The sequence below is a fragment of the Gorilla gorilla genome, chromosome 16 (assembly GCF_029281585.2).
Source record: "Gorilla gorilla gorilla isolate KB3781 chromosome 16, NHGRI_mGorGor1-v2.1_pri, whole genome shotgun sequence".
Classification (NCBI taxonomy): Eukaryota; Metazoa; Chordata; class Mammalia; order Primates; family Hominidae; genus Gorilla; species Gorilla gorilla.
The window spans coordinates 74131943-74157744 of record NC_073240.2 but is presented as its reverse complement, the minus strand read 5'-3'; the positions used below and the strand labels follow the sequence as shown (position 1 = coordinate 74157744).

General features: G+C 44.1%; 1 protein-coding gene and 1 long non-coding RNA gene across 14 annotated transcripts in view; one reads left to right on the top strand and one right to left on the bottom strand.

Annotated features, from left to right (window-relative positions):
* Window positions 1-25802, bottom strand: part of NEO1 (neogenin 1) — a 256156-nt gene continuing 230354 nt past the window's right edge. For 8 of the 13 annotated variants that reach the window (XM_055363714.2, XM_031002302.3, XM_031002298.3 and 5 more), the window contains 7 exons: window positions 22123-22270; window positions 16670-16908; window positions 15986-16078; window positions 11672-11830; window positions 6606-6869; window positions 3756-3892; window positions 1-2599 (listed from right to left, as the gene is read on the bottom strand). In XM_055363714.2, coding sequence (XP_055219689.2) covers window positions 2516-2599; window positions 3756-3892; window positions 6606-6869; window positions 11672-11830; window positions 15986-16078; window positions 16670-16908; window positions 22123-22270 — 1124 coding nt within the window. In that variant the 3' untranslated portion in view covers window positions 1-2515. The remainder of the gene's footprint in view (window positions 2600-3755; window positions 3893-6605; window positions 6870-11671; window positions 11831-15985; window positions 16079-16669; window positions 16909-22122; window positions 22271-25802) is intronic. The other 5 variants (XM_031002303.3, XM_055363718.2, XM_031002304.3 and 2 more) reach the window with 2 other exon arrangements.
* LOC129527134 (uncharacterized) overlaps window positions 16247-25802 on the top strand; it is a 37219-nt gene continuing 27663 nt past the window's right edge. The window contains exons 1-2 of the long non-coding RNA XR_008672078.2: window positions 16247-16511; window positions 24413-24516. This is a non-coding gene — a long non-coding RNA (uncharacterized lncRNA). The remainder of the gene's footprint in view (window positions 16512-24412; window positions 24517-25802) is intronic.

Genomic DNA, 25802 nt, shown 5'->3' with positions numbered 1-25802 from the left:
TTTGATTGGATTAAAAAAGTGTATTGGATTTCCAATACTAAATAAAAACATGAAATCGTTTTTAAAAAGCCATAGAGTTTACACCATCAACTACAGAAAAGGCCAAACAAGTGTGTACAGACGCCAGTCCCAGCAGCCCTCCGGGCCCCTCCCACAGGCAGTGCGGCGACAGACACAGGTGTTCCAAATCCCCCCGAGGAAGCTGCTGAGCGGCAGCTCAACTAGGACACTACAGGACACACAATGGTTTAGTTTCAAAAATCACAGGAAAATGTAAGAAAATGTATTCAATTGTGAAAAGGTGCAATACAGAATAGCTTTCCTTTTTCTTAATTTTTTAAAAAACCCCCAACTTTGAACAGTTATTTTATTTAAAAATTGGCCCCTCCCCCACCCGCCCCAATTCTGTGGCAGTATCCAGGTACCAAGGCCCTGAGGTAACAGAAGCAGTCAGGGTTCGTGGGAGGAAATGCCCCAAATACTGAGCATGTTCTTTGGGCAAAAGGTAGTTTCTGGGGAATCTGGCCCTCCTGGTGGCCAGAGTGCTGGGACAGCTCTCTTCAGGATCAGTTTAAGTGCACTGGTTTTCCAGAATCCCGCCTGGCACCCCCATGTGACCAGCGAGCTCGGCAGCAGCAGTTCCTGCATTGCACCTTTCATTGCCCCCCAAATCATAAATACAAAGAGTTCATCTTGTAAAAAAGCAAGTATGTGACAAGATCAAACATGGCAAATCCCCAAGTTCAAAGGCAGGTGGCCTGGGGTACCCACTGGTGGTTTCAGCAGCTGATCTCTTCTTGGCTATAGAACTGAAGCCCGATTTACTGTCTACACTGCCTTCCATGCTGTCTTCTGGGGATCTGTTGAGGAGTAGGGGAAGATGCCTGAGCGTCAGTCGTGTGTTTTCCATTATATATTCTTAATATTAAAAAACCACACACCTCAGCTCCTTACCTTTTTAGGAAAAAGAACCCAAGAACTATGTGCAAAGGCAATGGCTTCCACGTGTGGCTGAGCGGCTGGGTTCACCTCAGACAACTCCTGTGGCTTCATTCTCATCAGGGCTTAGCTGAGCTGCTGGGATGGGGGGGCGGGGGGGCAGCTGTTTCCGCTGTCCCTGTCACTTGTTACTTGAAAAATAATATTCAGAAAGATGTGTGGAAGCCTCAGGGGGCACTGCAGCTCTGCCTTGTCTCATTCCTGCTAATGCTTTCTCTGAAGGGGCTCTGAAGTGTGGAAGAGAGCGCTGGACTGGCTGAAGACTGGAACTAGAGAGAAGAAGGAGTCGTATATGGAAACAAACAAGTTCCTTCCTTAACCTCCAACTTCCTCAAAGAGAGCCAATAATAGCAGCAGGAAAGGGTCTCCATCCTTGCTTTCTGATTTATAGAATGGGGTCAGGCTCTTACCCTACTCTGTGTGACTCAGGCAATTAGAAATACAACACCTGGCTCCTCAGCATGGACATTCTTACCAGGCTATGACCAAGACATCAGGGCCGCTAAATCCTCAAACCCATCTATTGCACAGAAGAATTTTAAAACCAGATCCAAATCAAACTCCAGTTGCAACGTAGTGACAATCAGGATGGACATGCCAGGAAAGGACAATAAAGAAGATGCTTCCATTCTCTGCAGGCTTCTGGAAGAAAGTACAATGACAGAAACATTCACAGAACCTCAGCAGCCCCTCCATTTCCTATTACCAACCCCCAGCCCCCCACCCCGCCCCAATACTGAAACTGCACAGAAAGCAACAAACAAGTCTTTTCAATGTTACATTTCATTCAATTCAAATAGATCTGTAATCTCACAGTGATGAGAGGAAAGAGTCAGGCCTTTAATAATTATAATAAAAAAATAATAAAAAAAGCTTACAAACAGCAATGCAACATTTCCTCCCCCTCAGAGTGATGGATTAACAGCTGGTAGAGGATGCAATGACTCAGAATTAAAAAATAAAAATGAAACCAAAAAACAAGCCAACCCCAGGAACGACCCACACTGTCAAAGACTTTCCATACATAACTGGAACAAGCAGTCAAATGTCAACCACTTGTGGAGAACACCAAGGACTTCCTTGGTTTTGGATGGCGTTTTTGTTTTTGAAGGTAAAATAAAATAAGACACAAATAAAATTGTACATAAATGCCAATGTCTACACTCCATAAAGGCGATGCAGTCACAGCACAAAGACACGGCCTGACCACAAAGTGAAATGCAGGTTGCACTTCTCGCCTCTTCCCTGGACACAAAATTTTGGCCCATGGTGCCCAGTCCTGCAGAATATCAGCAGGCAAAGGGAAGCTGCCTCGACACAGGCTTCTTCCAGGCTGACCAGGGGAAGGCAGGTGGCCATGCCTGGAGCCAGCCCTACACAGAGGCGCTGGCCAGTATGCTGGCTCATTCTGTGTTCTCAAGTGCTGTCCTCTCGTACTCTGTACAATTCCTTGTTTTCAAGGGTAAGTTCCAAGACTTCCAGACTCAGGTTTGAAGTCATGTCCTGGTGAAGGTCGTCATGCTGTTGTGATAGCGTTTAGGTCCTTCATTAGTCCTTCCAGGTGGGCCATCTCTTTGGTCAGCTCATCTGGTTCATAGCTCTATGGAAAAGAAAACACTGTTACTGGGCTGGATCCAGGGAGCAGCCCAGAAAGGAGAGCCCAGAGAGAGGCCAAAGCATCATGTGGTCAGTAGTCAAATGGCCCCAGAAAACTGGCTACTAACACACAGGGTGGCTCAGAAGAGTGGAAAGTAGCAGGATAGACCCAAGGTCACTAGGATCCCGTTTCCTGATAATGCACAATGCCTTTCTCCCAACACATACTCCCCAGGGTCACAATGACTTCACAGGCCAGAAGGCCCACTGCTTGCCCCTTCTAGGTCTCTGCCCCAGTCAGCACAGTTGGTATGTCCCTGGATCTCTGGGCCCCAGGCTTTCCGCTTAGAGAATCCTGTACCTGGAAATTCAGAGGCAAAACATTTTTACTGGAGTTTGAGAGTGAAAGATCAAAGAAAGACCCTGGTGATTTTTGTTTCGAGAACAACCACTCAGACACTTTCTCCCCCAGCATCTTGCTCAGGAAACGACAAAGAGTAGAACTGAGGGAACGTATGGATGGTTCAAACCAAGAAAAGAACACTGACAGAAGGGACAGAACTAAAAGGCAGGCAGGAAGTGGGGGGAGGGGCCATTAGCTGGGCTAGTATGAAAAGCTAATTTAAGATGTTCAAGAGTGGATATGGGGGCCGGGCGTGGTGGCTCATGTCTGTAATCCCAGCACTTTGGGAGGCCGAGGCAGGTGGATCACCTGAGGTAGGGAGTTCAAGACCAGCCTGGCCAACATAGTGAAACCCCATCTCTATTAAAAATACAAAACAATAGCCAGGCATGGTGATGGGTGCCTGTAGTTCCAGCTACTCAGGAGGCTGAGGCAGGAGAATCCCTTGAACCCGGGACGCAGACGTCGTAGTGAGCCGAGGTCATGCCACTGTATTCCAGCCTGGGAGACAGAGCAAGATTCTGTCTCAAAAAAAAAAAAAGAGTGGATATGGGAAAGAAAGCAGACCAAGTCCTCAGCACAGTTCCCAGCTCAGAAGAGATGCTCAACACTGTATCTACTGAATGAATGAGTGTATCTGCTTCATAGTTCTGGGTGGCGGGCCTGGTATGCACAGAATATCAGCTTGACCAGCAGTCTCAGGCCCTGGGGCATGTTCCCAGGCAATCTGGCTGGACTGATGGCCCCACAAACTTACACTCTCGGAGTCTTCCAACATCCTTGTGGTCTCCTGCACTTCAGGGGCACTGGGAACAACCACTGGCATAGGAGGCCGGCTCCTTCCTAGAGTCCCGATGGAGGCTGTCTTCACTGAGTGAATGTGATGGTTCAGAGCTGAGGGGAAAGGGCACCATCAGATATGTGGCCAAGCCTGCCTCCCCTAGACCTCATGAAGGCCCTAAGGTCCAAGTGCTGCTTCAGGGTGAGAGAGACATACAGACCCAGTGCAGGGATACCGCTCTGAAAAGTTACTGGAATAAGAGGGAAGTAGGGAGATAGCAGGGCATTCATGAGGCCAGAGAAAATATTCCACTGTCTCTAGAAAACCAATATCCTAGTCCAGTGGTTCTCAAAGTGTGGTAGTCCACAAACCCTTGCAGGATATCTGGAAGGCCAAAGCTCTCTTTATAGTAAGACATTATTTGCCTTTCCACTGTGTTTGCCTTTGCACTGAGGATACAAAGGCAATAGTGGGTGAGCTGCTGGAGCCTTAGCACAAATTAAGGCAGTGGTGCCAAACTGTAAAGCCATTCACTGACACGCACGTGCAGTTTAAAAAAGCCAGTTTCACTAAGAACCATCCTTAATAAAGGAGTACATATTTTTTATTTTACTAAATCTTGACCTTACTGTATGTGACAAAATGGAAAGTATGCATAAACTACTTCAGCTGTGTGCAAAGTATGACAGCTGTCTTTTTTTTTGAGACGGAGTCTCTCCTTGTTGCCCAGGCTGGAGTGCAGTGGAGCAACCTCGGCTCACTGCAACCTCCACCTCCCGGGTTCAAGTGATTCTCCTGCCTCAGCCTCTCAAGTAGCTGGGATTACAGGTGTCTGCTACCACACCCGGCTAACTTTTTGTATTTTTAGTAGAGGCGGGGGTTTCACCATGGTGGCCAGGCTGGTCTTGAACTCCTGACCTCAGGTGATCTACCCGCCCCGGCCTCCCGAAGTGCTGGGATTACAAGCGTGAGCCACCGCGCCCGGCCAACAGCTGTCTTAAATGAAGGTACTTGTGATAGTTTTGAGTTTTGAGTTGAATGTTTTTATCATGGAATATCACTGTTAGTTCAAAGACAGACAAACTGGTTCCTGAGACATCTTTTAGAAAATGAACAAAGTGAGCCTGTCAATTCAAGGAACACAATGGATAGTGTTTCTTGCCAATGATAAAATTTAAGTTTTAAGTAAAAATCAGGATTTTGGAAAACTTGCATCCGCCACCATGGTCTTGAGAACTTAATACTTACACATTTTGATGATACTAATGAATATGTTTTTAGATACTGAATAATGAAATGTATCACTATTTGCAGAATTTGCATAATGTAGTGGACCAATATTTTCTAAATGACCGATGTGTGATGTTTTAGTATCATGCATTAAATGCAAGACAGATGAATGAATTTTAATGGAAAGAAGTATGAATATTTCATAGATAAGGTTTCAGATTTCACTTTACAAACAAACCTTTAAAAAACTACAACTTGCTGAGTTTTGCTGTAGTATCAAAAAAGAATATCCACAATTATCTGAAAAGGTTATAAAAATACTCTTCCCTTTTCCAATTACATATCTGTTAGGCCAGATTTTCTTCTTATATTTCAACCAAAACACCATATTGCAACAGATTGAATGCAGAAGCAGATAGGAAAATCCAGCTGTCTTCTATTAAGCCAGACATTAAAGAGATCTGCAAAAAATAAAACGACTCTTCTCACTATATTTTTGTTTTGAAAATAGTTGCTTTTCGGCTGGGCGCAGTGGCTCACGCCTATATTCCCAGCACTTTGGGAGGCCGAGGCAGGCGGATCACGAGGTCACGAGATCAAGACCATCCTGGCTAATGCAGTGAAACCCCGTCTCTACTAAATACACAAAAAATTAGCTGCGCATGGTGGTGGGCACCTGTAGTCCCAGCTGCTTGGGAGGCTAAGGCAGGAGAATGGCGTGAACCCGGGAGTCGGAGCTTACAGTGAGCCGAGATCACGCCACTGTACTCCAGCCTGGGTGACAGAGCGAGACTCCATCCCAAATAAAAAAAAAAAAAAAAAGAAAATAGTTGTTTTTCATAAAAATATGCTAGTTATCTTAACATGATAGATACTTGCTTTTTTAAATGAACAAAATACTTTAAAAATTTCTTAGTTTTAATTTTAATATGGTAAATATTGATAGATATAACCCATATGAAGAAAAGCTCTTTTAGGTGCTCAATAGCTTTTAAGCTATAAAGGGATACTGAGACCAGAAATTTTGAAAACCACTGACTTATTCTAAAGCAAATGAATAGGTAACAATTTGGAAGAGCAGAAAGCAAGCATGCCTTTGAGGTCAGGGGACTGTTACTGAGCTGTGTGGATTTGGGTAAATGACTTTCCCTTCACAGGATTCCTTTCCCTATTCTGAGGTTACTTCTGCTTTCACCACCCTATGAGTCCAAGCCTTGGCTTCCCTGATCCCTTCTCTAGTTTGCAGGGACCTTACAAAATGAGGTGATTCCAGGGGTCTGGGCAGACTAGATCTGCTATCCATTCCCATGCCATTGGACTTACCACCAAAGGTGCTGCACATAAAACACAATTCAAAAGGTCAGCCCTTGGTTCCCAGCAAATTATTCCCCAGTTTGTAAGTCTTCCCAGAAAAGGGGAGCCCATAAACTTCCTGGGCGGGGCAATGGCACACTGCTACTCTAACTGAATTGCTAAGATAGGCTTGGAGGATATTTGCTTTGCTATACTTCAAAGAAGGGGTGGCTTTGTCCCAAGCTTGAGCCAAAGGGTCCCTCCAGGTGTGCTCCCTCCAGGTGTGCTGCCATCCTCACTCACCTTGCTGGGACAGTAATGGTGTGCTTGGCAATGCAGGATCATAGGCGGGAGGTCCTGGAGGTGGGACTGCCGGCACAGCGAAGCTCTTCAATGGGTGGGAAGGGCGAACGTGGGCAGTGGGAAGACTCTGGCCTGAATCTTCCTCTTGGGAGCTGGCCAAGTAAGAGGAGCTGGTAGCACCTTCAGGGTCCTGGTGATCAGTGCAGCATGTTTGAGACGAAGAGGCTGGCATGGTGTCAGTGCTGGGGGTATTTCGAACGGATTCTACAGCAGGAAAGTCTAAATGTTAGCATTTCTTTTGCCATTAAATATGTGAAAGTCCCAGAGTTTGGCTACTTCTAGGGGTTCCCTAAACCAGCTCAACAGCACTTGCGATCAGTGCTAGTCCAAGAGAACATGGATTAGCACCACTGCCAGGGATAAGAATGGAGTCTCGAACAATTTTGTACTCAACCAGCTATTCCAGTTTTTCACCTCATAGCTAAGTGGTCACAATTTTATAGATTTAAAGTTCTCCTCATTATTTATTATGAAGCACTTGTAAAGGTTCCTGAGATGACTAAGATATTAAGATATAAATAAGTATAAAAGAAAATTAAAAACTTCACTCACTGGAATCTCAGAGAGTGGCCTTTCATAGACAACCATGGCTAACCACCAAGGCTGGCCGGGTACCTGACAGTAGCCAGCTCTGCTGACAAGGCCTGGCGGTCACTGCAGGAGAGGCCAATGCCACAGGCCTTCATGCCTCCAGGGACTGTGCATGGCCTCATCACAGCAAAAAACCCATAGCTCAAGTGAGAATTGGACAACAAACAGAGCAGCCCAGAGGTCTGCACACAGCTTTCAGATCATGCCAAATGAAGGGCATTTTTGATTCAGAGAAAGAAATCGGGGTAGATTAGCCTGGAGAAGGGAAGGCTCAGGAAGAACATGATAACAATCTCAAAATATAAGAAGGGGCAGAGTTGTTCTGGAAGGCAGCACAGCAGGGTAGAAAAGCACGGACTCTGGAGTCAGACAGACCTGGACTCCAATCTTTGTGTACTAGCTGGGTGAATTTGACAAAGTCACTGAATATCTCTGAGTCTCAGTTTCTTCATCTACAAAAGAGGGAGAATAACACATAATTCTTTGAGGATTGAATGAGATGTATGAAAAGTGCTGAACACGGTGCTTGAATATCTATCTATTAAGATTCTTTTCTTTGTAAATTACTGGGTGCTTACTTTAAGCCAAGCACTATGCTAGCTGCTTTACATTCATTAGTTCACTAGATCCTCAAAGTAACTCAGAAGGCACTGGGAGGTTAAGCAAATTGCCCATTTGCACAGTTAAGAACTAGCAGGGTGGAATCTGAATCCCTGCCTTCCGACTTCCACACACATGCTCTGGACCACCACACACCTTTCCACACCCAGACTACCACTTGCCCCCACCCTGTGGGGCAGAAGCAGCACCAAGGCCCGGGGAGACCACATGAGGAAGACCCTTCCAACAGCATGAGCTGGTGACCAGCTTCCCCACCCATGAGGAGAGGGACGGGGACACAGCTCAGGGCAATGGACTGTACCAGGTGGCCTAAAGGCCTCTTCTGACTTCTGGAGTCCTCAACCTTAACAAGTACAGAAGTCCCCCTTATCCATGCTTTTGCTTTCAATGGTTTCAATTATCTGTGGCCAACTGCTGTCCAAAAATTTAAATGAAAAATTCCAGAAATAAATAATTCATAAGCTTTACATTTTGCACCGTTCTGAGTAGCATGATGAAATCTTGCGCCATTCCACTGGGGATGTGCCTCATCCCTTAGTCCAACCTATCCAGACTGCGTACACTACCTGCCCTTGAGTAACTTAGTAGCTGTCTCGGTTATCAGATGGATAACACAGATATAAAGGGTTCAGTACTACATGTGACTTCAGGCCTCCACTGCAGGGGGGGAGGGGAGGAGGGTCTTGGAATGTATCCCCGCAGATGGGGATACTGTAAAGCATGAGCAATCTGCAGAAATCCAACACATTTCCCTGCCTTTGTTGCTGAGGTAGCAGTGAATCTGTGCCCTTGGGCTCTGAGAAGTCAGGCCACACCAGTCACGAGTGGCACCTCTGATCCTGGGTCCATGGATGAGGGACTCATACACCCTCCCAAGTGTGTCTAACTGTGTTGGCCCTACCAGGCTTAGGTCACTCCTCACCCCTTAAAGGGGTGTGCTGAGGATCTTCTTAGGCTTGCTCAAGCTAGCCATCCCCACGGCGGGGGAGCTGGTGGTCCCCCTCTGTGATCCTGGGCCAGGGAGAAGCTGGGCAGGGTAGGAGCTGGCTAGGAAGGGTAGCAGGGAGGAGGAGAGAGAACAGTAGACTCATGTCCAGACCATGTCAGCCTGTACTGACAGATATGCTAGGTCAGCTCTGGGCAAACAGGCCTCTCCTGACTGCCTCAACGGTCTGTAACTGGATATATAAGCTTCTGAGGGCCAAAGAGATGGCGCAAAAGGTGAAAAAGGAAAATGGGGTTGCCTACATGAGTCAGCACCCTGGCCTGCTACCACAGACCAGGGCTGCCTTGCACAACTCCGGGGGCCCCAGGCGTGTTGCTTTTTTCATGAAGGGTGCTCCCTGACAGTGTGCAAAATCACTGGCCTGCTTAGAATCCATGCAGTAAGTAAAATTCCTGCTTTGGCAAGGGGGCTACTTCCTGACTGACTTGCCTCTTAAAGAGTTAAGACACAGAGTTCACACTGGCCAAGTGATTGGACAAGAGGAAAGTGCTTTTCCAATGTCAAGTGGTGGTGACATAGTGAATGCTCCTTAGAGCAGAGACTGGCCCTGCTTAGCCCATATATACCAAGCTGTGACAACACTCTGAGCTCCAGAGACACAGGAGCTTAGCAAAGTACAATCATGAAAAAGAACTTTGATCATTTCTGGATACTTGGTCTACATTTCAAATCAGTCTTCAGTAAGTCTATCACTTTAGTTTTACCTTCTATTATCCAACTAGTCATCAAAGCATGGCCTCTCTCAGTAATGCAAATTATTCTTTCCCCCTCTCTTCACTTTCTGCCTAGGTCCGTAGAGCAGGGAATGCTTACCAACACTAGATCACAAGGGAGAGGGCTGGGTAGGAGCTGCCATGCTTCTCTCCAATCCCCAAACCCAGGAGGAAGGAGGAAGGGGCTGATTTGATTGGAAGGTGCCTGCCATCCACTCAGGCAGGACCACATCCTAGCATGTGAGATTCCTTGGCCTTAAAGATGGAGAAACAGGGTTGGGCACAAAACCTCCTTTCTAAGAGCAGGTGTGGAGGCTGCTTTCTGGTCCTCTGTTCTATTTGAGACTATTTCTGTAAGGCAGACTTTGGCTCTCCATGCAGCTGGCTGGAGTAACTGTCTATCTTGTAAACCATCTTTCCTAAATGCAGGACTCCAAATTGGGATTTGGAGGGAGATAGTAGAAAGGCCAAATTTATATATATATATATATATATTTAATATTTAGTAGAGACGGGATCTTGCCTTGTTGCCCAGGCTGGTCACGAACTCATGGGCTCAAGCGATCCTCCTGCCTCGGCCACCCAAAGTGCTAGAATTACAGGCATGAGCCACACTGCTCAGCCTGGAAGGCCAAATTTAGATGTGAGTTAAAGCAGCATTCTCCAAATCAGGTAATAGCTTTGGGAGTAGATAATGTTGGAAATTATTAGGCACCCCTTAATAAAGCTTCATTTGATGTTTTGGGTATGTTTATGATTGATGAAAACTTGAAAGAATGGGGACCGGGCGCGGTAGCTCACGCCTGTAATTTCAGCACTTTGGGAGGCCGATGCAGGCGGATCACTTGAAGTCAGGAGTTTGAGACCAGCCTGGCCAACATGGGGAAACCCCATCTCTACTAAGAATACAAAAATCAGCTGGGCATGGTGGTGTGTGCCTGTAATCCCAGCTACTTGGGAGGCTGAGGCAGGAGAATTGCTTGAACCCAGGAGGTGGAGGTTACAGTGAGCCGAGATCGCACCACTGCACTCCAGCCTGGGCAACAGACTGAGACTCTGTCTCAAAAACAAACAAACAAAGAAACCAAAGAAAAACAAAAAACTTAAAAGAATGGGGATATTACTGGAAACCCAAACTTCTAGCATAAAGTTTTGAGGTTCTTTTAAAATGGAACTCACTTGAAATTCCCTTATTCCCCAGACCAGCAAAACTCAGTTCTATCAGTAACATAATAACTATTAATAGGCAAGTTTCAAATGGTGGAAAAATAATATGTTGAATATATGGGAAGTTACTAGGCTTGCCGTTTAAAACTGAGGATGAAAATTAATTTTCAATTAATGAAGAATATTTATGCCACTTACTGTCCCCACACCTTCACTATTTCTTTCCTCCTTAAAACTGTTTGATAATGCGGTTTCCTAAGATTTCCAAACTGGGACATGTTTGTCTAGCAATGTATTTCTTTAAATACACTCCAGAGGTAATTTTCTGTTTCTTCAGAGAGGATCTATTCCTGTGCATCGCTTCCTAATTTTAATAATCCTGAGGTTTACATCAGGCACCCTGTGGTTTACAATACACACAACTCCTCGTGGCTGGTGGCCCCACTGCTCCTTGGATGTTGTTTGCACTTTGGTCCATGGTGGAAGTAACCTGTCTGTAACAGTTAACCTTTGGACCTACCCAACGTTAGGGTGACTGCCATGCAAAGGCAACCACTAGTGTCTGAAATCACCCAGGATGAGTTTTCCTTTCAAACTAGAGGATTAAAAGAAAGAAATTGGAAAAAAGACTGAGTTAAAGTGCAAGTTTATGGAACAAGGGATGCTTATGTGATTAGAGATACTGTTTTTACTAAAAGGAAACCTTGCACTGAATGTTTAAAACTTAAGTAGAAATATGGGGTGAATTTTACAGAAACAAATTTGAGTCAGTCACAGAAATGTTATGCTAAGTTAAATAAAACAGAAAAATTCCAAATCCCTCTTCTAAGTAGGGCAAGTCCTTCCCCATTTCCGCTTGCCGACTCTTTTGGAATGGTTTCCATCTGGGCTTGATCCTCATCTCTCACCTGTGGAATTGGCCCTGTCTGAAAGGGACATGGATGTGCCAATGGGCCATGGGCTGCCCGGGTGGTAGAGATGACTGCGAGCTGGAGAAGCGAGGCTGCTGGAGTGGAAATGATGGTGAGGGTTATCGAGGGAATGGATGGGATGGGCACTAATCACAGCTGTGAATGAACACAAGACAGAGAAATGCTTAACATGCTTGCACAAACACACACAAATCACAGTTTAAGAGCAAAGTCACCCCCTTCCCACCTCCCATACAATCCAAACACTCCCTTGGTTTTTTGGTGGCAGCTGGCTAGATCTGGTCAATTAGCCATTGATTTTTACATTGTTTTTTAAAAATGAAGATACTCTTCTGCATATGTCTACATATATATAGAAAAAAAGGAATATACACTAAAATGTTAACAGTTATTATCTTGCAGGGAAGAGTGGTCAGGATTAAAATAATATTTTTCTTTTGGCTTATCTGTATTTTCCAATTCTACTATAATAAACATGGATTACATGAGTTATTACAAGTATCTATTTGAATATGTCACAAAATATAAATCCATAAGCCAACACATACATTTTCTATTTTGTCCTGCTAAAAGGATAGAAAGAAGTCCCTTCTTTTTCGAGTATATTCCTAATTCATTCTGCCTTTGTTAAAACTGCTGAATGAAGCATTTAATGGGTATTTAGGCCAAATAAATAAGTAGCTGTTTAATCAGCTTTCATGTCTTAAAATAAATGCAAATGGAATTGAACTCTGATGGTCCCATCTAGTACTAAAAGCATGAACCACTGGCCGATGGCACCATCTTTTACTGCTTCCAATCTGGGGACTCAGCCATACCCATCTGCATGTAAGAGAATAAATGGCTCTTTCCTTCCCACACTGGCTAAGGATTCAATTAACTGCGTTTAGCTAAAGAATCTGAAATTTCCACACAGATTTCACATACTACTTTCTATGAAGACAGAGATTCCATGTACAACTTTCTATGAGGCTTCATTATCCATCTGAGATGGAAACAGATAAAATTAGAAGCCCAGAGTCTGAGAATAAACTTTTCTGAGGAACTCCCTTGGAGCGGTTGTAGAAATGGCGCGTTTAAGGTCAAGATAACCAGCTCTACCCCCACCAAACAGGCAAATAGGCCAAAGCTGACTAACAATACTGGGAATCTTTTTTTCTCCAAACAAAGGCTTCATGAACTTAATACTACTACTTAATTAACACTTAGTGGCCTATTGAAATGTCTTCTGTCCCCAAGGATCTCCCTAAAGTCTTTGTGGGGCTATTCAACATTACTCTGGTGAAAAGAAATCCTGGTCAACAAAATGGATGCCTTTACTTTCCAGCTATCCCTTGTCCTGGCTACATGGAAGCAAGCAGATGGCATGACTGGGACCCTTGAGCACTGCTGACCCTTCCTTCCCTTCTCAAGGCCTGAGGAACAAAAAAGGGGCTTTCCCTCAGGTGCTGCTCTTGGGGACCAGAGGCTCCAGGTTGTGCCCGGGAATAAAACAACAGAGGAAAGCTGTCTGAGGAGGGCTCTTGGGGTAACTGGGGAGTCGGCAACTCTAGGGGAAGACAGGTAGTTTTTAGAAGTAGGTGCTTCAGACTCAGTGTTTTCCAGAATTCAGGCTGGGGTAGGGGGAATAAACCTGATTTTTACCTAGGAAAGTACAATTTGAAAGCATTTTAGGACTCTCACAAAGGAAAAACAAAATTGACTTTTTCCCCTTTATAAGGCATTTCCAGTCTTTCTAGGTAAGTAAATAAAAAAATAAAATAAAGCAGTGTGAATGTGCCTGCCTAGGATATAGTAGGAAATCAGCAGCTGTTATCTGACTCTGAACTTGTTGCTTCGGTGCATGGCCCTGGATGGAGCCATGTCCCAGCACCAGCAAACCCTTCCTGGCACTGCTCAGTCATTTAAGACCAGGGAAGGTGGGTGGTGGGTATATGGCTCCTGCAGCATTCCAGGGCCCAGAGCTCAGGGAATACCAGCTTGTGAAACAGAACTGTAGCCATGCGGGTTTTAAAAACAGTATCTGAAAACCTAAAGACCACAAGTGGATCTTATGGTTGCAGGTTTTTAAAAGATTCCACTTACCCACCCAATTGTTAAGGCACAAATTAAATAATACTGTATATTGGTGCAAACTCCTTCCCCAACATCAAAAAAAGAAGAATGATATCAACTGGACAACATATCTTTTTTACTTAACATATTTAAAAGTAATACATCTAGAAATAAAGATAGTAAAATTTTACAAGTTTTCAAAATAAGCCAGTTCAGGTAGGAACTCAAGTCTTATACAAAACAAACAAATAAGCAGTATAGTGCTAGCATCTTCTTGATCAATCAGAAGCAACTGGGATGGATTAATTTACTCTTCTTGGGCATTTGTATCTTTAAACCTGGGAATCCCATCCAGGGCACCTCTTGTAAGAGGGAAACCATGGTTTTCCCCTGCATTTCCAAGTCCAGGCTTTTCTTTCCATCAAGGACCACAAGCATAAGCTACTTTGAGCTGAAATTACCTATTAACAAATAGGGTATTACTCTTTCAAAGATGGTTTTTGTAATCCAGTATCTTACATGTTTGTGTACAGTGAGTGTTTGTGGGAGAGGGAATGCGTGTGCAGACATCCACATGCTTGAAGCTTCCACCAAGAGGTTGGGGATTTGAGGAACTTTTCCAAGTGCACGATGTCATGGTATACCTCGTTGCATGTATGATATTCATGGCTATTAAATCTCATCATTTGTTGACAGATGGCTGAGAATTCCCTCAACTGCAAGCCCCACTGTGCTAGCTAGTCTGAAAGGCTTCACTTCCTTGAAAACAGTGACGAGAGAGGACACAGTAGTTTGAAAGAATCGGTTTGTCCCACTGCTTTCTGGTTTAATCAAGATATTTATTTTGAATTTCAACTATTATTAAAAGAGGCTCAGAAACTTTTATGCTTATCAAAGTGAGGCATGAATCAAGAATGAAAAATGTTGTTTAAAAAATTCCGGCTGGGCGGGCGTGGTGGCTCAGGCCTGTAATCCCAGCACTTTGGGAGGCCAAGTTGGGTGGATCACCTGAGGTCAGGAGTTTGAGACCAGCCTGGCCAATATGGTGAAACCCCGTGTCTACAAAAAACTAGCCAGGTGTGGTGGCGAGCACCTGTAATCCCAGCTGCTTGGGAGGCCGAGGCAGGAGAATTGCTTGAACCCGGGAGGTGGAGGCTGCAGTGAGCTGAGATCGTGACACTGCACTCCAGCCTTGGCGACACAGCAAGACTCTGACTCTGTCTCAAAAAAAAAAAAGAAAAATTCCATACAGTAAAACCTAAAGCTATTCTAAAATATAAAGTCTACTAATTTTATTTTTTAATTGTATTATTTTAATTAATTAATTTAGAGACTGGCTCTTGGCTCTGTTGCCCAAGCTGGAGTGCAATGGTGCAAAATCATAGCTCAATGCAACCTTAAACGCTGGGTTCAAGTAATCCTTCCACCTCAGCCTCCTGGGTAGCCTCAGCCTCTTGGGTAGCTGGGACTACAGGTTGTGTGCCACGATGCCTGGCTTTATTTTTTTTGAGACAGAGTCTCACTCTGTCACCCAGGCTGGAGTGCAACAGCACGATTTTGGCTCACTGCAACCTCTGCTTCCCAGGTTCAAGCGATTCTCATGCCTCAGCCACCTGAGTAGCTGGGATTATAGACATGTACCACCACACCTGGCTAATTTTTGTCATGGCTAATTTTTAATTTTATTTTTTTTGGTAGAGATGGGGTCCCACTACATTGCCCAGGCTGGTCTAGAACTCCTGGCCTCCAGCAATCCTCCCACCTTGGTCTCCCAAAACACTAGGATTATAGGTGTGGGCCATCTTGCTTGGCCTTCAAATCTATTAATTAAAAAAATAAATTTCACAGGTGCTCATCAGCACTGGTGTCAGGCAGCATAATGAAAACTTGTAACATCAGACCGTCCTTAGCTCTAGTCTGGAGGAGGGAAGCTTTCCCATCTCTCCCATAGAGATATGATGCACTTTTAGGGAGACTAGTTACTCCCCTATTCCTGGGAATCTGGAGACATTGGCTTTTCAGCTTATTTACCATAAACATAACAACGCTAGCCTCAAGAATAATGTTTGTTGCAAAATATGGCAAGTGTTTGGTACTTCCTCCCTCAAGGTGTCAAAGCTTTGGTAGATTATCTTTGTGTTAGAATCAAGTGAAGTCAAAAAGATCATTCATAGTTGTTCCCCTACATGACTGAACAGATTGGTAGCACTGAAGAAAAGAGATGCTTCTACTTACGCTGGGGTGGCTGGGAGTCAAAGGGCATCATCATTTTTGGTCTCATTCCTCGCCTTCCAGCCAGTGTAGACATGCTGTCCTCTGACTCATGCCCTAGATGTTAAATGTGGAGGTTAGTTACCAGCATGTGCCCTACGCCGCTGAGCAGCCTCAACAGTAAAACATTTCTAGTAGGGGATTCAGAATTCACAAACAGCATAACGAGGACAAGACATTTCTGTAAGAAGTGAAATAAAGAGGAAAATGATCATTAGAGCATTAGAAGAGTTCCTGCTGAATCGATGTGGATGTCACAATGCTGCCCACCATACTTCACAGGGTGTCTGTAAGAGCCTCCAGACCAAGAACATTCTGAATACCACAATGCAAGCTGGAAGCCAGCTGAAGACACAGAATGAAATACACAGACATGGGCTAGCTAGCCTCAAATGCTTGAATATCACGCTGCTGAAGCCTGATGAGAGACCTAAAAGATCTGCAAGATTGTCTCGTATGGGTACAGAACCTCTCTCCCATAAGAAGCTAGGTATTCTTCATCATGTTCCCAAATCTTATCATACACATTTCTCTAAATCTGATCTCATATAGGAATTGCCAAATGAAGGCAAACTCAGGGAAAAAAAAAAGATTTAAATGAAAATAGTTTCCTAACACTTGAGAAAAAACCTGCACTTAAAATGGTACCTCTGTATGAATTTCGCCTTTGATGGATATTGCTGTCCATGGAGTTGTCAACTGGTGTGATATCTTGAGAGTTGCGAGGAATTGGAGTATCAGTCATGATGGGGTTTGGGTCTGGAGACTTATCAATGGGTTTCAGCTCCAGTCTCTCATGATGGATCCAGAGATCTGGAGGTTTCACATCTTTGGAATTCCCTTTGTACTTATGAGAGCCATTCACTGATTTGCAGGCAGCTCGTTTCCTAGGCACGAAGTTCAGAGGAGCTTTTAAAAAGTAACTCATTTGAATGTATTTGTCAAAAGGCTTGAGTGATTAAAACTTCCTTTCTGAGAGATGTTTCAAGCAAAAGCAAAAACTAAAAACATACCTCCTGCCCCCAACAACAACAACAACAACAAGTTTGCTCCTGGGGAGAGTAAATATATCTCTATTTTGTCCACACATATTTAGAGATACTTACCAGGGTTTTTATGTTTGAATCCTGCCTTGTGACTACTTTTTTTGACTGTTAAAAGATTAAGATAGCATTTTTCATTATATAATCTCTAAACCAGAAGGTTCATCCACAAGTTTCTAATTAGAGCAATGTAGAAACATAACAATGGAGTAGAGGGAAAGTCTATGGCTTATAAAGGAGGGAGGCAAAAACTTTTTTTGTTTTTTTTTTTGAGATGGAGTTTTTTTTTTTTTTTTTTTTTTTTTGATGCGGAGTCTCGCTCTGTCGCCCAGGCTGGAGTGCAGTGGCGCGATCTCGGCTCACTGCAAGCTCCGCCTCCTGGGTTCACGCCATTCTCCTGCCTCAGCCTCCCGAGTAGCTGGGATTACAGGCGTCCACCACCACACCCAGCTAATTTTTGTGTTTTTAGTAGAGACAGGGTTTCACCATGTTGGCCAGGCTGTTCTCGAATTCCTGAACTCAGGTGATCTGCCGCCTTGGCCTCCCAAAGTGCTGGGATTACAGGCGTGAGCCACTGTACCTGGCCGGAACAACTTCGAAGACTGCCAAACTAGGACTACCAACTAGGTGGAGTCAAGAATGGGGACAACAATGTCTACTTCTCTGTGTTTTAGCTTCTCCATTCACTCTCTTACTTACCCCTAATGAGGACATGCTGGGTACCCAGTATATGCCAGACCCTGTGCTAGACTGCTGTGCCCTTAGAATTTTTGATAAAGTGAGGAATACAGACGTTGAACTATTATTTTAAAATGTTCTGAGCTTACTGAAATGTCAAGTGTTAGAGTAACTTCTTAACAGTTGGACTTAAGCTGAACAGGAAAAACCTAGAGGAGGAAGTGACATTTAAGCTAAGACCTAAAGGGAACAGAAAGTGCATTCCAGGTGGTGAAATCAGCTTATGTCAAAACCCTAAAGCAGAGTGCAATGCCCTGGTGGTATATTAGAAGGATTTTAAGAAATCCTGAGTGGTGGGGACATAGTGAACCCTGCAGAGAATGATGTGAAATAACACTAGAAAGGTAGTCAGGGACCAGATCATAAAGAGCTTTTAGGGCAATGCTAAGAGTGTGAACTTCCTTTTGTGACTAATGAGAAACCATTAAATGGTTTTAAGCAAGAGAGTAAGGAGAACACTTTTGAGTTAAAACTTTACACCAGCTGTGATGTGAAGAATGGCTCTGTGGGGTTGGGGATAGAAGAGACCAGCTAGGATGCTACTGCAATCTCAGCCATAACTGATGGCATGGGACAGTGGGAGTAGAGGCAAGGGGCAGATTTGAAAGTTATTCAGGAGGCAGACATGACAGGTCTTGGTAAATAAATGGATGTAGGGTGAGGTGGGAGTAAAGAAGAAAGAGGAGTACAGGATGATGCTAAGGTTTCTGGTTTAAGCCACTTAATATTGGGAATAAAGGAGCAGAAGCAGGTTTGCCTGAAAAGACGATGAATTCTGCTCTGGACATGCTGAATTTGAAATGTCTCTGAGACATTCAAGAGGAAATGTAGAAGAGGTAACTGTGTGTGCAAGTCTGATACTCAGAGGAGGGAGGCCTTGGCTGGAGACAGAAATACAAGAGTAGCTGGAATGCTGAAGCCACGGGAGCAGATGAGATCACTTGGGGAGAACGCAGGAGAAGAGAGTAAGTACAGGCTCAGGCCCTGAGGAATGTCTGTATTTGATGGCTAGGTAGACAGGAGGACCTATGAAAAAAAAACAAAAACAAAACAAAACATGCTGTCATGGATACAAAAGAAGAAAATGTTTCCAGAAGGAAGGAACAGTTGACTGTGAAATGTTGCTGAGAGACTAAGATGAGAACTGAAAAATGTTCTTTGGCTTTAGCAATACAGAGGTCGCTGGTGACCTCCACAAAAGCAATTCTGGTGAAGTGATAGGGGCAGAATAAAGATTAGAAAGGGTTGATGCATGGGTAGGCAGTGAACAGACGTAAGAGTATAAGCAAGTAATCACGGAATTCTGTGGTGGAGAAGAAAGGTTAGTAAGCAGCCGGTGAAAAGGACCATACAGGGTTGGGGGTGGGGGTGAGGTTATAATTATAATTATTCCTTAAGCTGGAAGAAGTTAGAGCACACTTAAATACTGAAGAGGCGGCCAATAACTAGTAAGAGGTCAGCTATGCTGGAGAGAGGAATAACAGCAGGTAAAAGGTCTTAGAAAAATGGAAGACAATGAGATTCAGGGAGTAAAGGGTAGAACGGGCTTCAAACAGGGGAAGTACACTTAGAAGGGAGGAGGAAACGATGATTACCAGTGTAGAAAGGTGTCAGATTTGATGGTGGTGTGCTGAGGTTGTTCCTATCTGACAGCTTCTGCCTTCTTCATGAAGGAGAAGCCCAGCTTACCTGTTGCCAGTCAGGGGCTAAGGGGGAATGTGCTGAGAACCAACAAGGGTTTAGATTCTCTAAATGCTCTATCAACTTTGAGGTTGTAAGACTCTGTAAACAGCTACCATCTAAATGAACCTCAGGTATTACAGAGGAAGAAAAGTAGTAAGAAAAGCTCGCTTATATTTTTCAACAGTCAATGGAATACTTGCAAAGCAGATAACTGGGGAAGTGGGGGAGGGGAAAACCCCATGAAGATCTGATATGATGGTTTTCAACAAAGGGACCCAAATCTGTAGGACGTGCCAATACAGAGAATAGAGCCTATTATCAACTCATCTTCTTACTTTCAATCTGAAGACTGAGTACCTTATTTGGCAGGCTGAGGTGGGTAGATCACTTGAGGTCAGGAGTTCGACACCAGCCTGGCCAACATGGTGAAACCCTGTCTCTACTAAAAATACAAAAATTAGCCGGGCATGGTGGCACATGCCTGTAATCCCAGCTACTTGGGAGGCTGAGGCAGGAGAATCACTTGAACCCGGGAGGTGGAGGTTGCAGTGAGATGAGATTGTTTCACTGCACTTCAGCCTGGGTGACAGACCGAAATCCTGTCTAAAAAAAATTTTACTTTGAATTTGAAGTCTTCCAAAGCACTAAGGAATTCTGTCATTTTGGTCTTCAAATTATTTCAATAACAGAAAAATAAAGATCCCAATATTTCTAAAACTGATATAAAATCAAGTTCATAGATAGATAAATATTAAATGCCAAATAAAGAGGCTTGAAGAAAAGTTCTAGAGTAGAAAAAAAAATGTAGTCTTTGAGGCTTTAAAAATAATAGTTTTCCACTATTAAAAGTAGACAGGGCCGGGCACAGTGGCTCATGCCTATAATCCCAGCACTTTGGGAGGCTGAGGCGGGTGGATCATTTGAGGTCGGGAATTCGAGACCAGCCTGGCCAACATGGTGAAACCCCATCTCTACTTAAAAAATACAAAAATTAGCCGGGCATGGTGGTGGGTGCCTGTAATCCCAGCTGCTTGGGAGGCTGAGGCAGGAGAATCGCTTGAATCCAGGAGGCAGAGGTTGCAGTGAGCCGAGAATGTGCCACTGCATTCCAGCCTGGGCAACAGAGAGAGACACCGTCTCAAAAGAAAAAAAAAAAAAAAAAAAAAAAAGGAAGAGCTGTAAGAGGCAGTGGTCAGAAGGATTATAAAAGAAGCCTCCATTTTTCTTGGAAAAGTGATACAGTACAAGCTATGGAAAGCTATTTCATTTGGGCAAAAGAAAGAGAGATTTAAAATATCACATAACCTACAAAAAATGACATAAAGTCATTACCAGTAGCAGTTACAGGGTGGCCTGTACTTGCCCTGTACAGTGAAAATGAACAAATTTATGATTATTAAATACATGCATTCTTGCCTTGGGCAGATCAAGTCTGCATGGATAATCACATAAACATGAATTTCTCTTTCTCTAGTGGAGCAACACCCCCATCTTATGATCTTTCAAGATATTGCAACTAAAGTCATTTTATTATGCACATTATGGTACTGCTATTAGGAATAACTCAGGAATCTCCTTTTTTTTTTCTATCTATTTTGCTAACCAGATATCTGAGTTGAATGTAATTTAGGATCAAGGATTCTTTCAAGTGTAGGAGTGCATGGTATTAGCAAGCACTACATAACTGAGCCCCCTTGCTATCTGCACTTAGACCATTAGCCACAACCCTCAAAATCCCAGAGGAGTTCAAGGCTAGCAGCCATTCAGCTGCTCTGAGAAACTAATAAATTGATTATCAATGATCCTTTCATGTTCATTAAAGCAATCCTACCCCCACCCCCAACTCTACACTTGGTAGCAATTCTTTAAAAATATTCTTAAACTTAGATTTAGAATGACAGGCCTATGGTCTTCTTCCAACTGGGCTGGCATTTGTGCTGTGACACAGCCTGTAAGAATGTCCACAGACTCCTGGGCATCGGGTTCACCGTGGGCATGTACAGATGGTGCTCCAAAGGGGGTGACCAGCAATGCCAGACACTTTCTACTTTTCTCACCACATCTATTCTCTAGTTGGCTCTCTGACCACAGAGGTTGAGCTAAATTAACTATTACTTGGCAATCCTGCTGGGTTTCCTGGCTTCCAGCTGGGTATAGCTAATACTAGACACTGGCAAGAGGCTGGAGGGTAGGAGGTGTTTCTTTTCCTGCCACTGTCCGCTGGGAGGAGGTTGGCAATGGCTGCATGCCTCTAGCACCCACTTTGCTTTTGTCAGGAAGCCCTCTCCTACTGCTTCAGATTTCTGAAAACAGCTCTCTCCTCTTGCCCTTTCAGGCCCAAGGATGATGGTGTCTTATCATAGCTGCTAGCCTCTGAATATCCCTGCCTAGTTTTCCCTAACCCCACCTATGACTTTGTAAATTATCTCTTTTGAAATCCTTTTAAATGTGCCACCTCTTTTCTGCCAGGACACTGACTGATAAGAGGAACCACTTCCCATTTTCTTTTAAAATATCTTAAATTCCTTTTCATGTATTTTTATGTCTTAACTTTGTGTGCCACTCCACATATAGAAGTCACATGGAAGCAAAAGATAAGATGCCAAAAATCTAAGGGGTGCATCTGGGGCTTCTTACTTTTTCTGGTGAGAGGTGGTACGACGGGTACAAAAGACAGCAATAATCACAACCACCACGATGGTGATGACGCCAACAGAAACAATTATGACCAGCAGCATATTACTGTCCAGAGGAGAGGTGGGGCTCCCATGAGGGCTGTTACTGCCTGCAGAGAGAGAAACAGTATATGTGTTAGGGTTAGAGAATTTAAAACATGCATACTATCAAGCTACAGAACCATTAATATCTCACGTGAACTTCTTGATAACACTCATTGCTCTGACTTATATAAAAGTGCTGCGTGAACATGGCTCTCTTCTCTAGATGATGAGCTCCTAGACAGCTAAGAGTCTGTCCTATGAACAGTGCTCAGGACAGAGCCTGCTCAAAGATAGTACTTAATTAAAGCTTCTCAAATTGTACTGAACATTCAAGAGCTTTCAAAGGTTGAGGTATACTTAGACAGATAAAGAGTCTTGCCTCTCTGGTGTCTCATGTGATATATAAACTCATCTTGTAAAGCACCACTTATAAATCATTTAGTTTTCTGGTTTTCAAAACCATTTAAAAATGTTCATTCATACAAAGCAGAAGTTTTCCCCAACAGGCAGATATCTGAGATTATAAAAATTGCATGAAAAGTAAAGTCTGTTTTTATAAATACACAGCCTACGCAGAGTTAATTCTCTTGTTCAACTTCAAGAAACAGTAGGTCTGAAGTATGCCTTAATTTGACAAATACTGAATGGTTACTATGTGTCAGTCATTGTTCTAGGTACTAAGGTGCAATGGTGAACAACAAAGATGTGAACGTTTGGCGGGGGAATGGGACAAACGATAAATATGAAATTATTAGTTAATAACGAATGGTGTGAAAAAAAGAAAATGAGGGGATATGATACAGAGTGTCTGGGTAGCCAATTTAGATTGAATGGTTAGAAAAAGCTTCTCTGAGAAGATGGCATTTGAGTTCAGATCTGAGTAAGAAAGATTCCATCATACAAGGGAAAGGACCCTGAGGCAGGAACAAGCTCTTCTCAAGGAAGAGAAATGCAGCCAGTGTTATTTAAGCAGAGAGATGCAAGTCAGAAGGAAGGAAGTGAGGAGGAAAAAAGGGATAAGGCTGGAAAAGCTGCAGAGGCTGGACCATTTAGGACCCTGAAGAAGGAAATTCAGATTTTCTTTTCCTTTTCCTATTATTATTTCCCCATTGCTGAAAGGATGAGCTCTAGGCTTTGTAATCTAGCTCTAAGTCTTACTGTCTTCCATTTCTTGAAACGTGTTTCTTTGCCTCCCTACTCATTATTTATGTATGCTCATATTATAAAATGTGGCAAATCCCACCACACATGTCTAACCACCATGGATATCTAATCCCTTTCCTTCTAGCTACTCTCTCTCTCAACTTTCTAACAATCAGAGGTGTACAATAATGGGATGAGCTGCCTTGCCAAGTAATGCATCTTTAGTTATTGGAAGTACTTAAGAGGCATCCTGCCAGCGTGGGATGTTGTGGAAGAAGTTCCTACCATCAAAGTATGGCCTGGAATGTGTGTTTAAAAAAAAATCTCTTGGCTTGGCGCAGTGGCTCACGCCTGTTAATCCCAGCACTTTGGGAGGCCGAGGCGGGTGGATCACGAGGTCAGGAGATCGAGACCATCCTGGCTAACATGGTGAAACCTCGTCTCTAATAAAAAATACAAAAAAATTAGCCGGGCATGGTGGCGGTGCCTGTAGTCCCAGCTACTCAGGAGGCTGAGGCAGCAGAATGGCGCGAACCCGGGAGGCGGAGCTTGCAGTGAGCCGAGATCGCAACATGCACTCCAGCCTGGGCGACAGAGCAAGACTCCGTCTAGGGGGGAAAAAAAATCTCCTGAAGTGGTTCTCCTAACAACCTGGCTTATAAATTTACGTGTTTTTTTTTTTTTTTTTTGAGTCTCGCTCTGTCGTCCAGGCTGGAGTACAGTGGCACAATCTCCGCTCACTGCAAGCTCCGCCCCTCTGGTTCATGCCATTCTCCTGCCTTAGCCTCCCGAGTAGCTGGGACTACAGGCGCCCGCCACCACGCCCGGCTAATTTTTTTTGTATTTTTAGTAGAGACGGGGTTTCACAGTGTTTGCCAGGATGGTCTCGATCTCCTGACCTCGTGATCTGCCTGCCTCAGCCTCCCAAAGTGCTGGGATTACAGGCATGAGCCACTGCACCCGGCCCAAATTTATGTTCTAATCCAAACTTACACTCATTGTGGGAATCCCTTCCACAACGCCGGATTAACTGACCCTCCAACTTTGCTTCTTTGATTTTACAGACTACATCTAAGTACAGTGCTAAATCTGGGGCTGATTTAGAAGGGATTAAGAGCCTATTCTACATTTGGTTCAATCATTTTTATCTTTCATTTATGAGAAAAAGGTAAGCAGACAGACAACTTAAACTGTACATACTGACCTTCAATAAAATAATGTTTTTATATTTGGGAAAGACCATGGTACTGGGGCCACTAAAATGGACCATACTGTTCATATTAGAGTAGGGCTTTCCATAACACTGTTATTAATAGCAGTGCTGAACTACAGGGTTGGGTACTTGGTAGGGCAGGCATTGCAAATTAGAGGCTGGGGAGCTGAAGTATGGGAGGCAGGCAGAGGTGGAGGTGGTTCTTTCCTGCATTTCACTGACAAATTCTCATTTACTCGCATCTGACCTCTTGCGGATGAGCTGGACAAAAGTTTTCTTCTAAGATACAGCAAGAGTGAGCTGCCAAAGAACAGTCCTACCAGGGACAATATATATGCCATTTCTTTATGCCTCATCTGGACTACTATAACAGCTTCCTTTTTTTTTTTTTTTTTGAGACGGAATCTCACTCTGCTGCCCAGGCTGGAGTGCAGTGGCGTGACCTTGGCTCACTGCAACCTCTGCCTCCCGGGTTCAAGTGATTCTTCTGCTTCAGCCTTCTGAGTAGCTGGGATTACACGTGCATACCACCACGCCTGGCCTGTAACAGCTCCCTAACCCCTCTTCCCTGACTTTATACTCTTAGCCCCCAACTTATTCTTCACTGCTATCAAAGTAATAATAGTTGATAATAAAAGATGGATGTCATAGTGTACCAGTGGTGTCAGATATTTCACATGTTATTTGTAGGATAAAGCTCATATTTCTTAGCACTGGTACTTGAGTTTTTGACAGGCTGATTCCAACCTGCATTTTCAGCTCAATCTCTACCCTTTCTCTACGCAGTGTGACTCCTGGAGAGAGCAGGCTGTTTTATTAATATATTGCCATGCCTCTGCACATGCTGATATTGCTTCCTGGAATGTCCAATCCCTTTCTTGACATTTAGCAATCTTCTAGCATCCTTGAAGATCCAGGTTAGACGGCACCTCTTCTAGGAAGCTTTCCCTTTATCAGGTAGTTTGTTACTCACTCCTCTTGCTCCCACAGCTTGTCACATAGAGCCTGCATCTTTAAAAATGTGCACGCGGGCCCCGGGCGTGGTGGCTCACGCCTGTAATCCCAGCACTTTGGGAGGCCGAGGTGGGCAGATCACCTGAGATCAGGAGATCAAGACTAGTCTGGCCAACATGGTGAAACCCCGTCTCTACTAAAAACACAAAAATTAGCTGGGCGTGGTGGCAGGCGCTTGTAATCCCAGCTACTCGGGAGGCTGAGGCAGGAGAATCGCTTGAACCCGG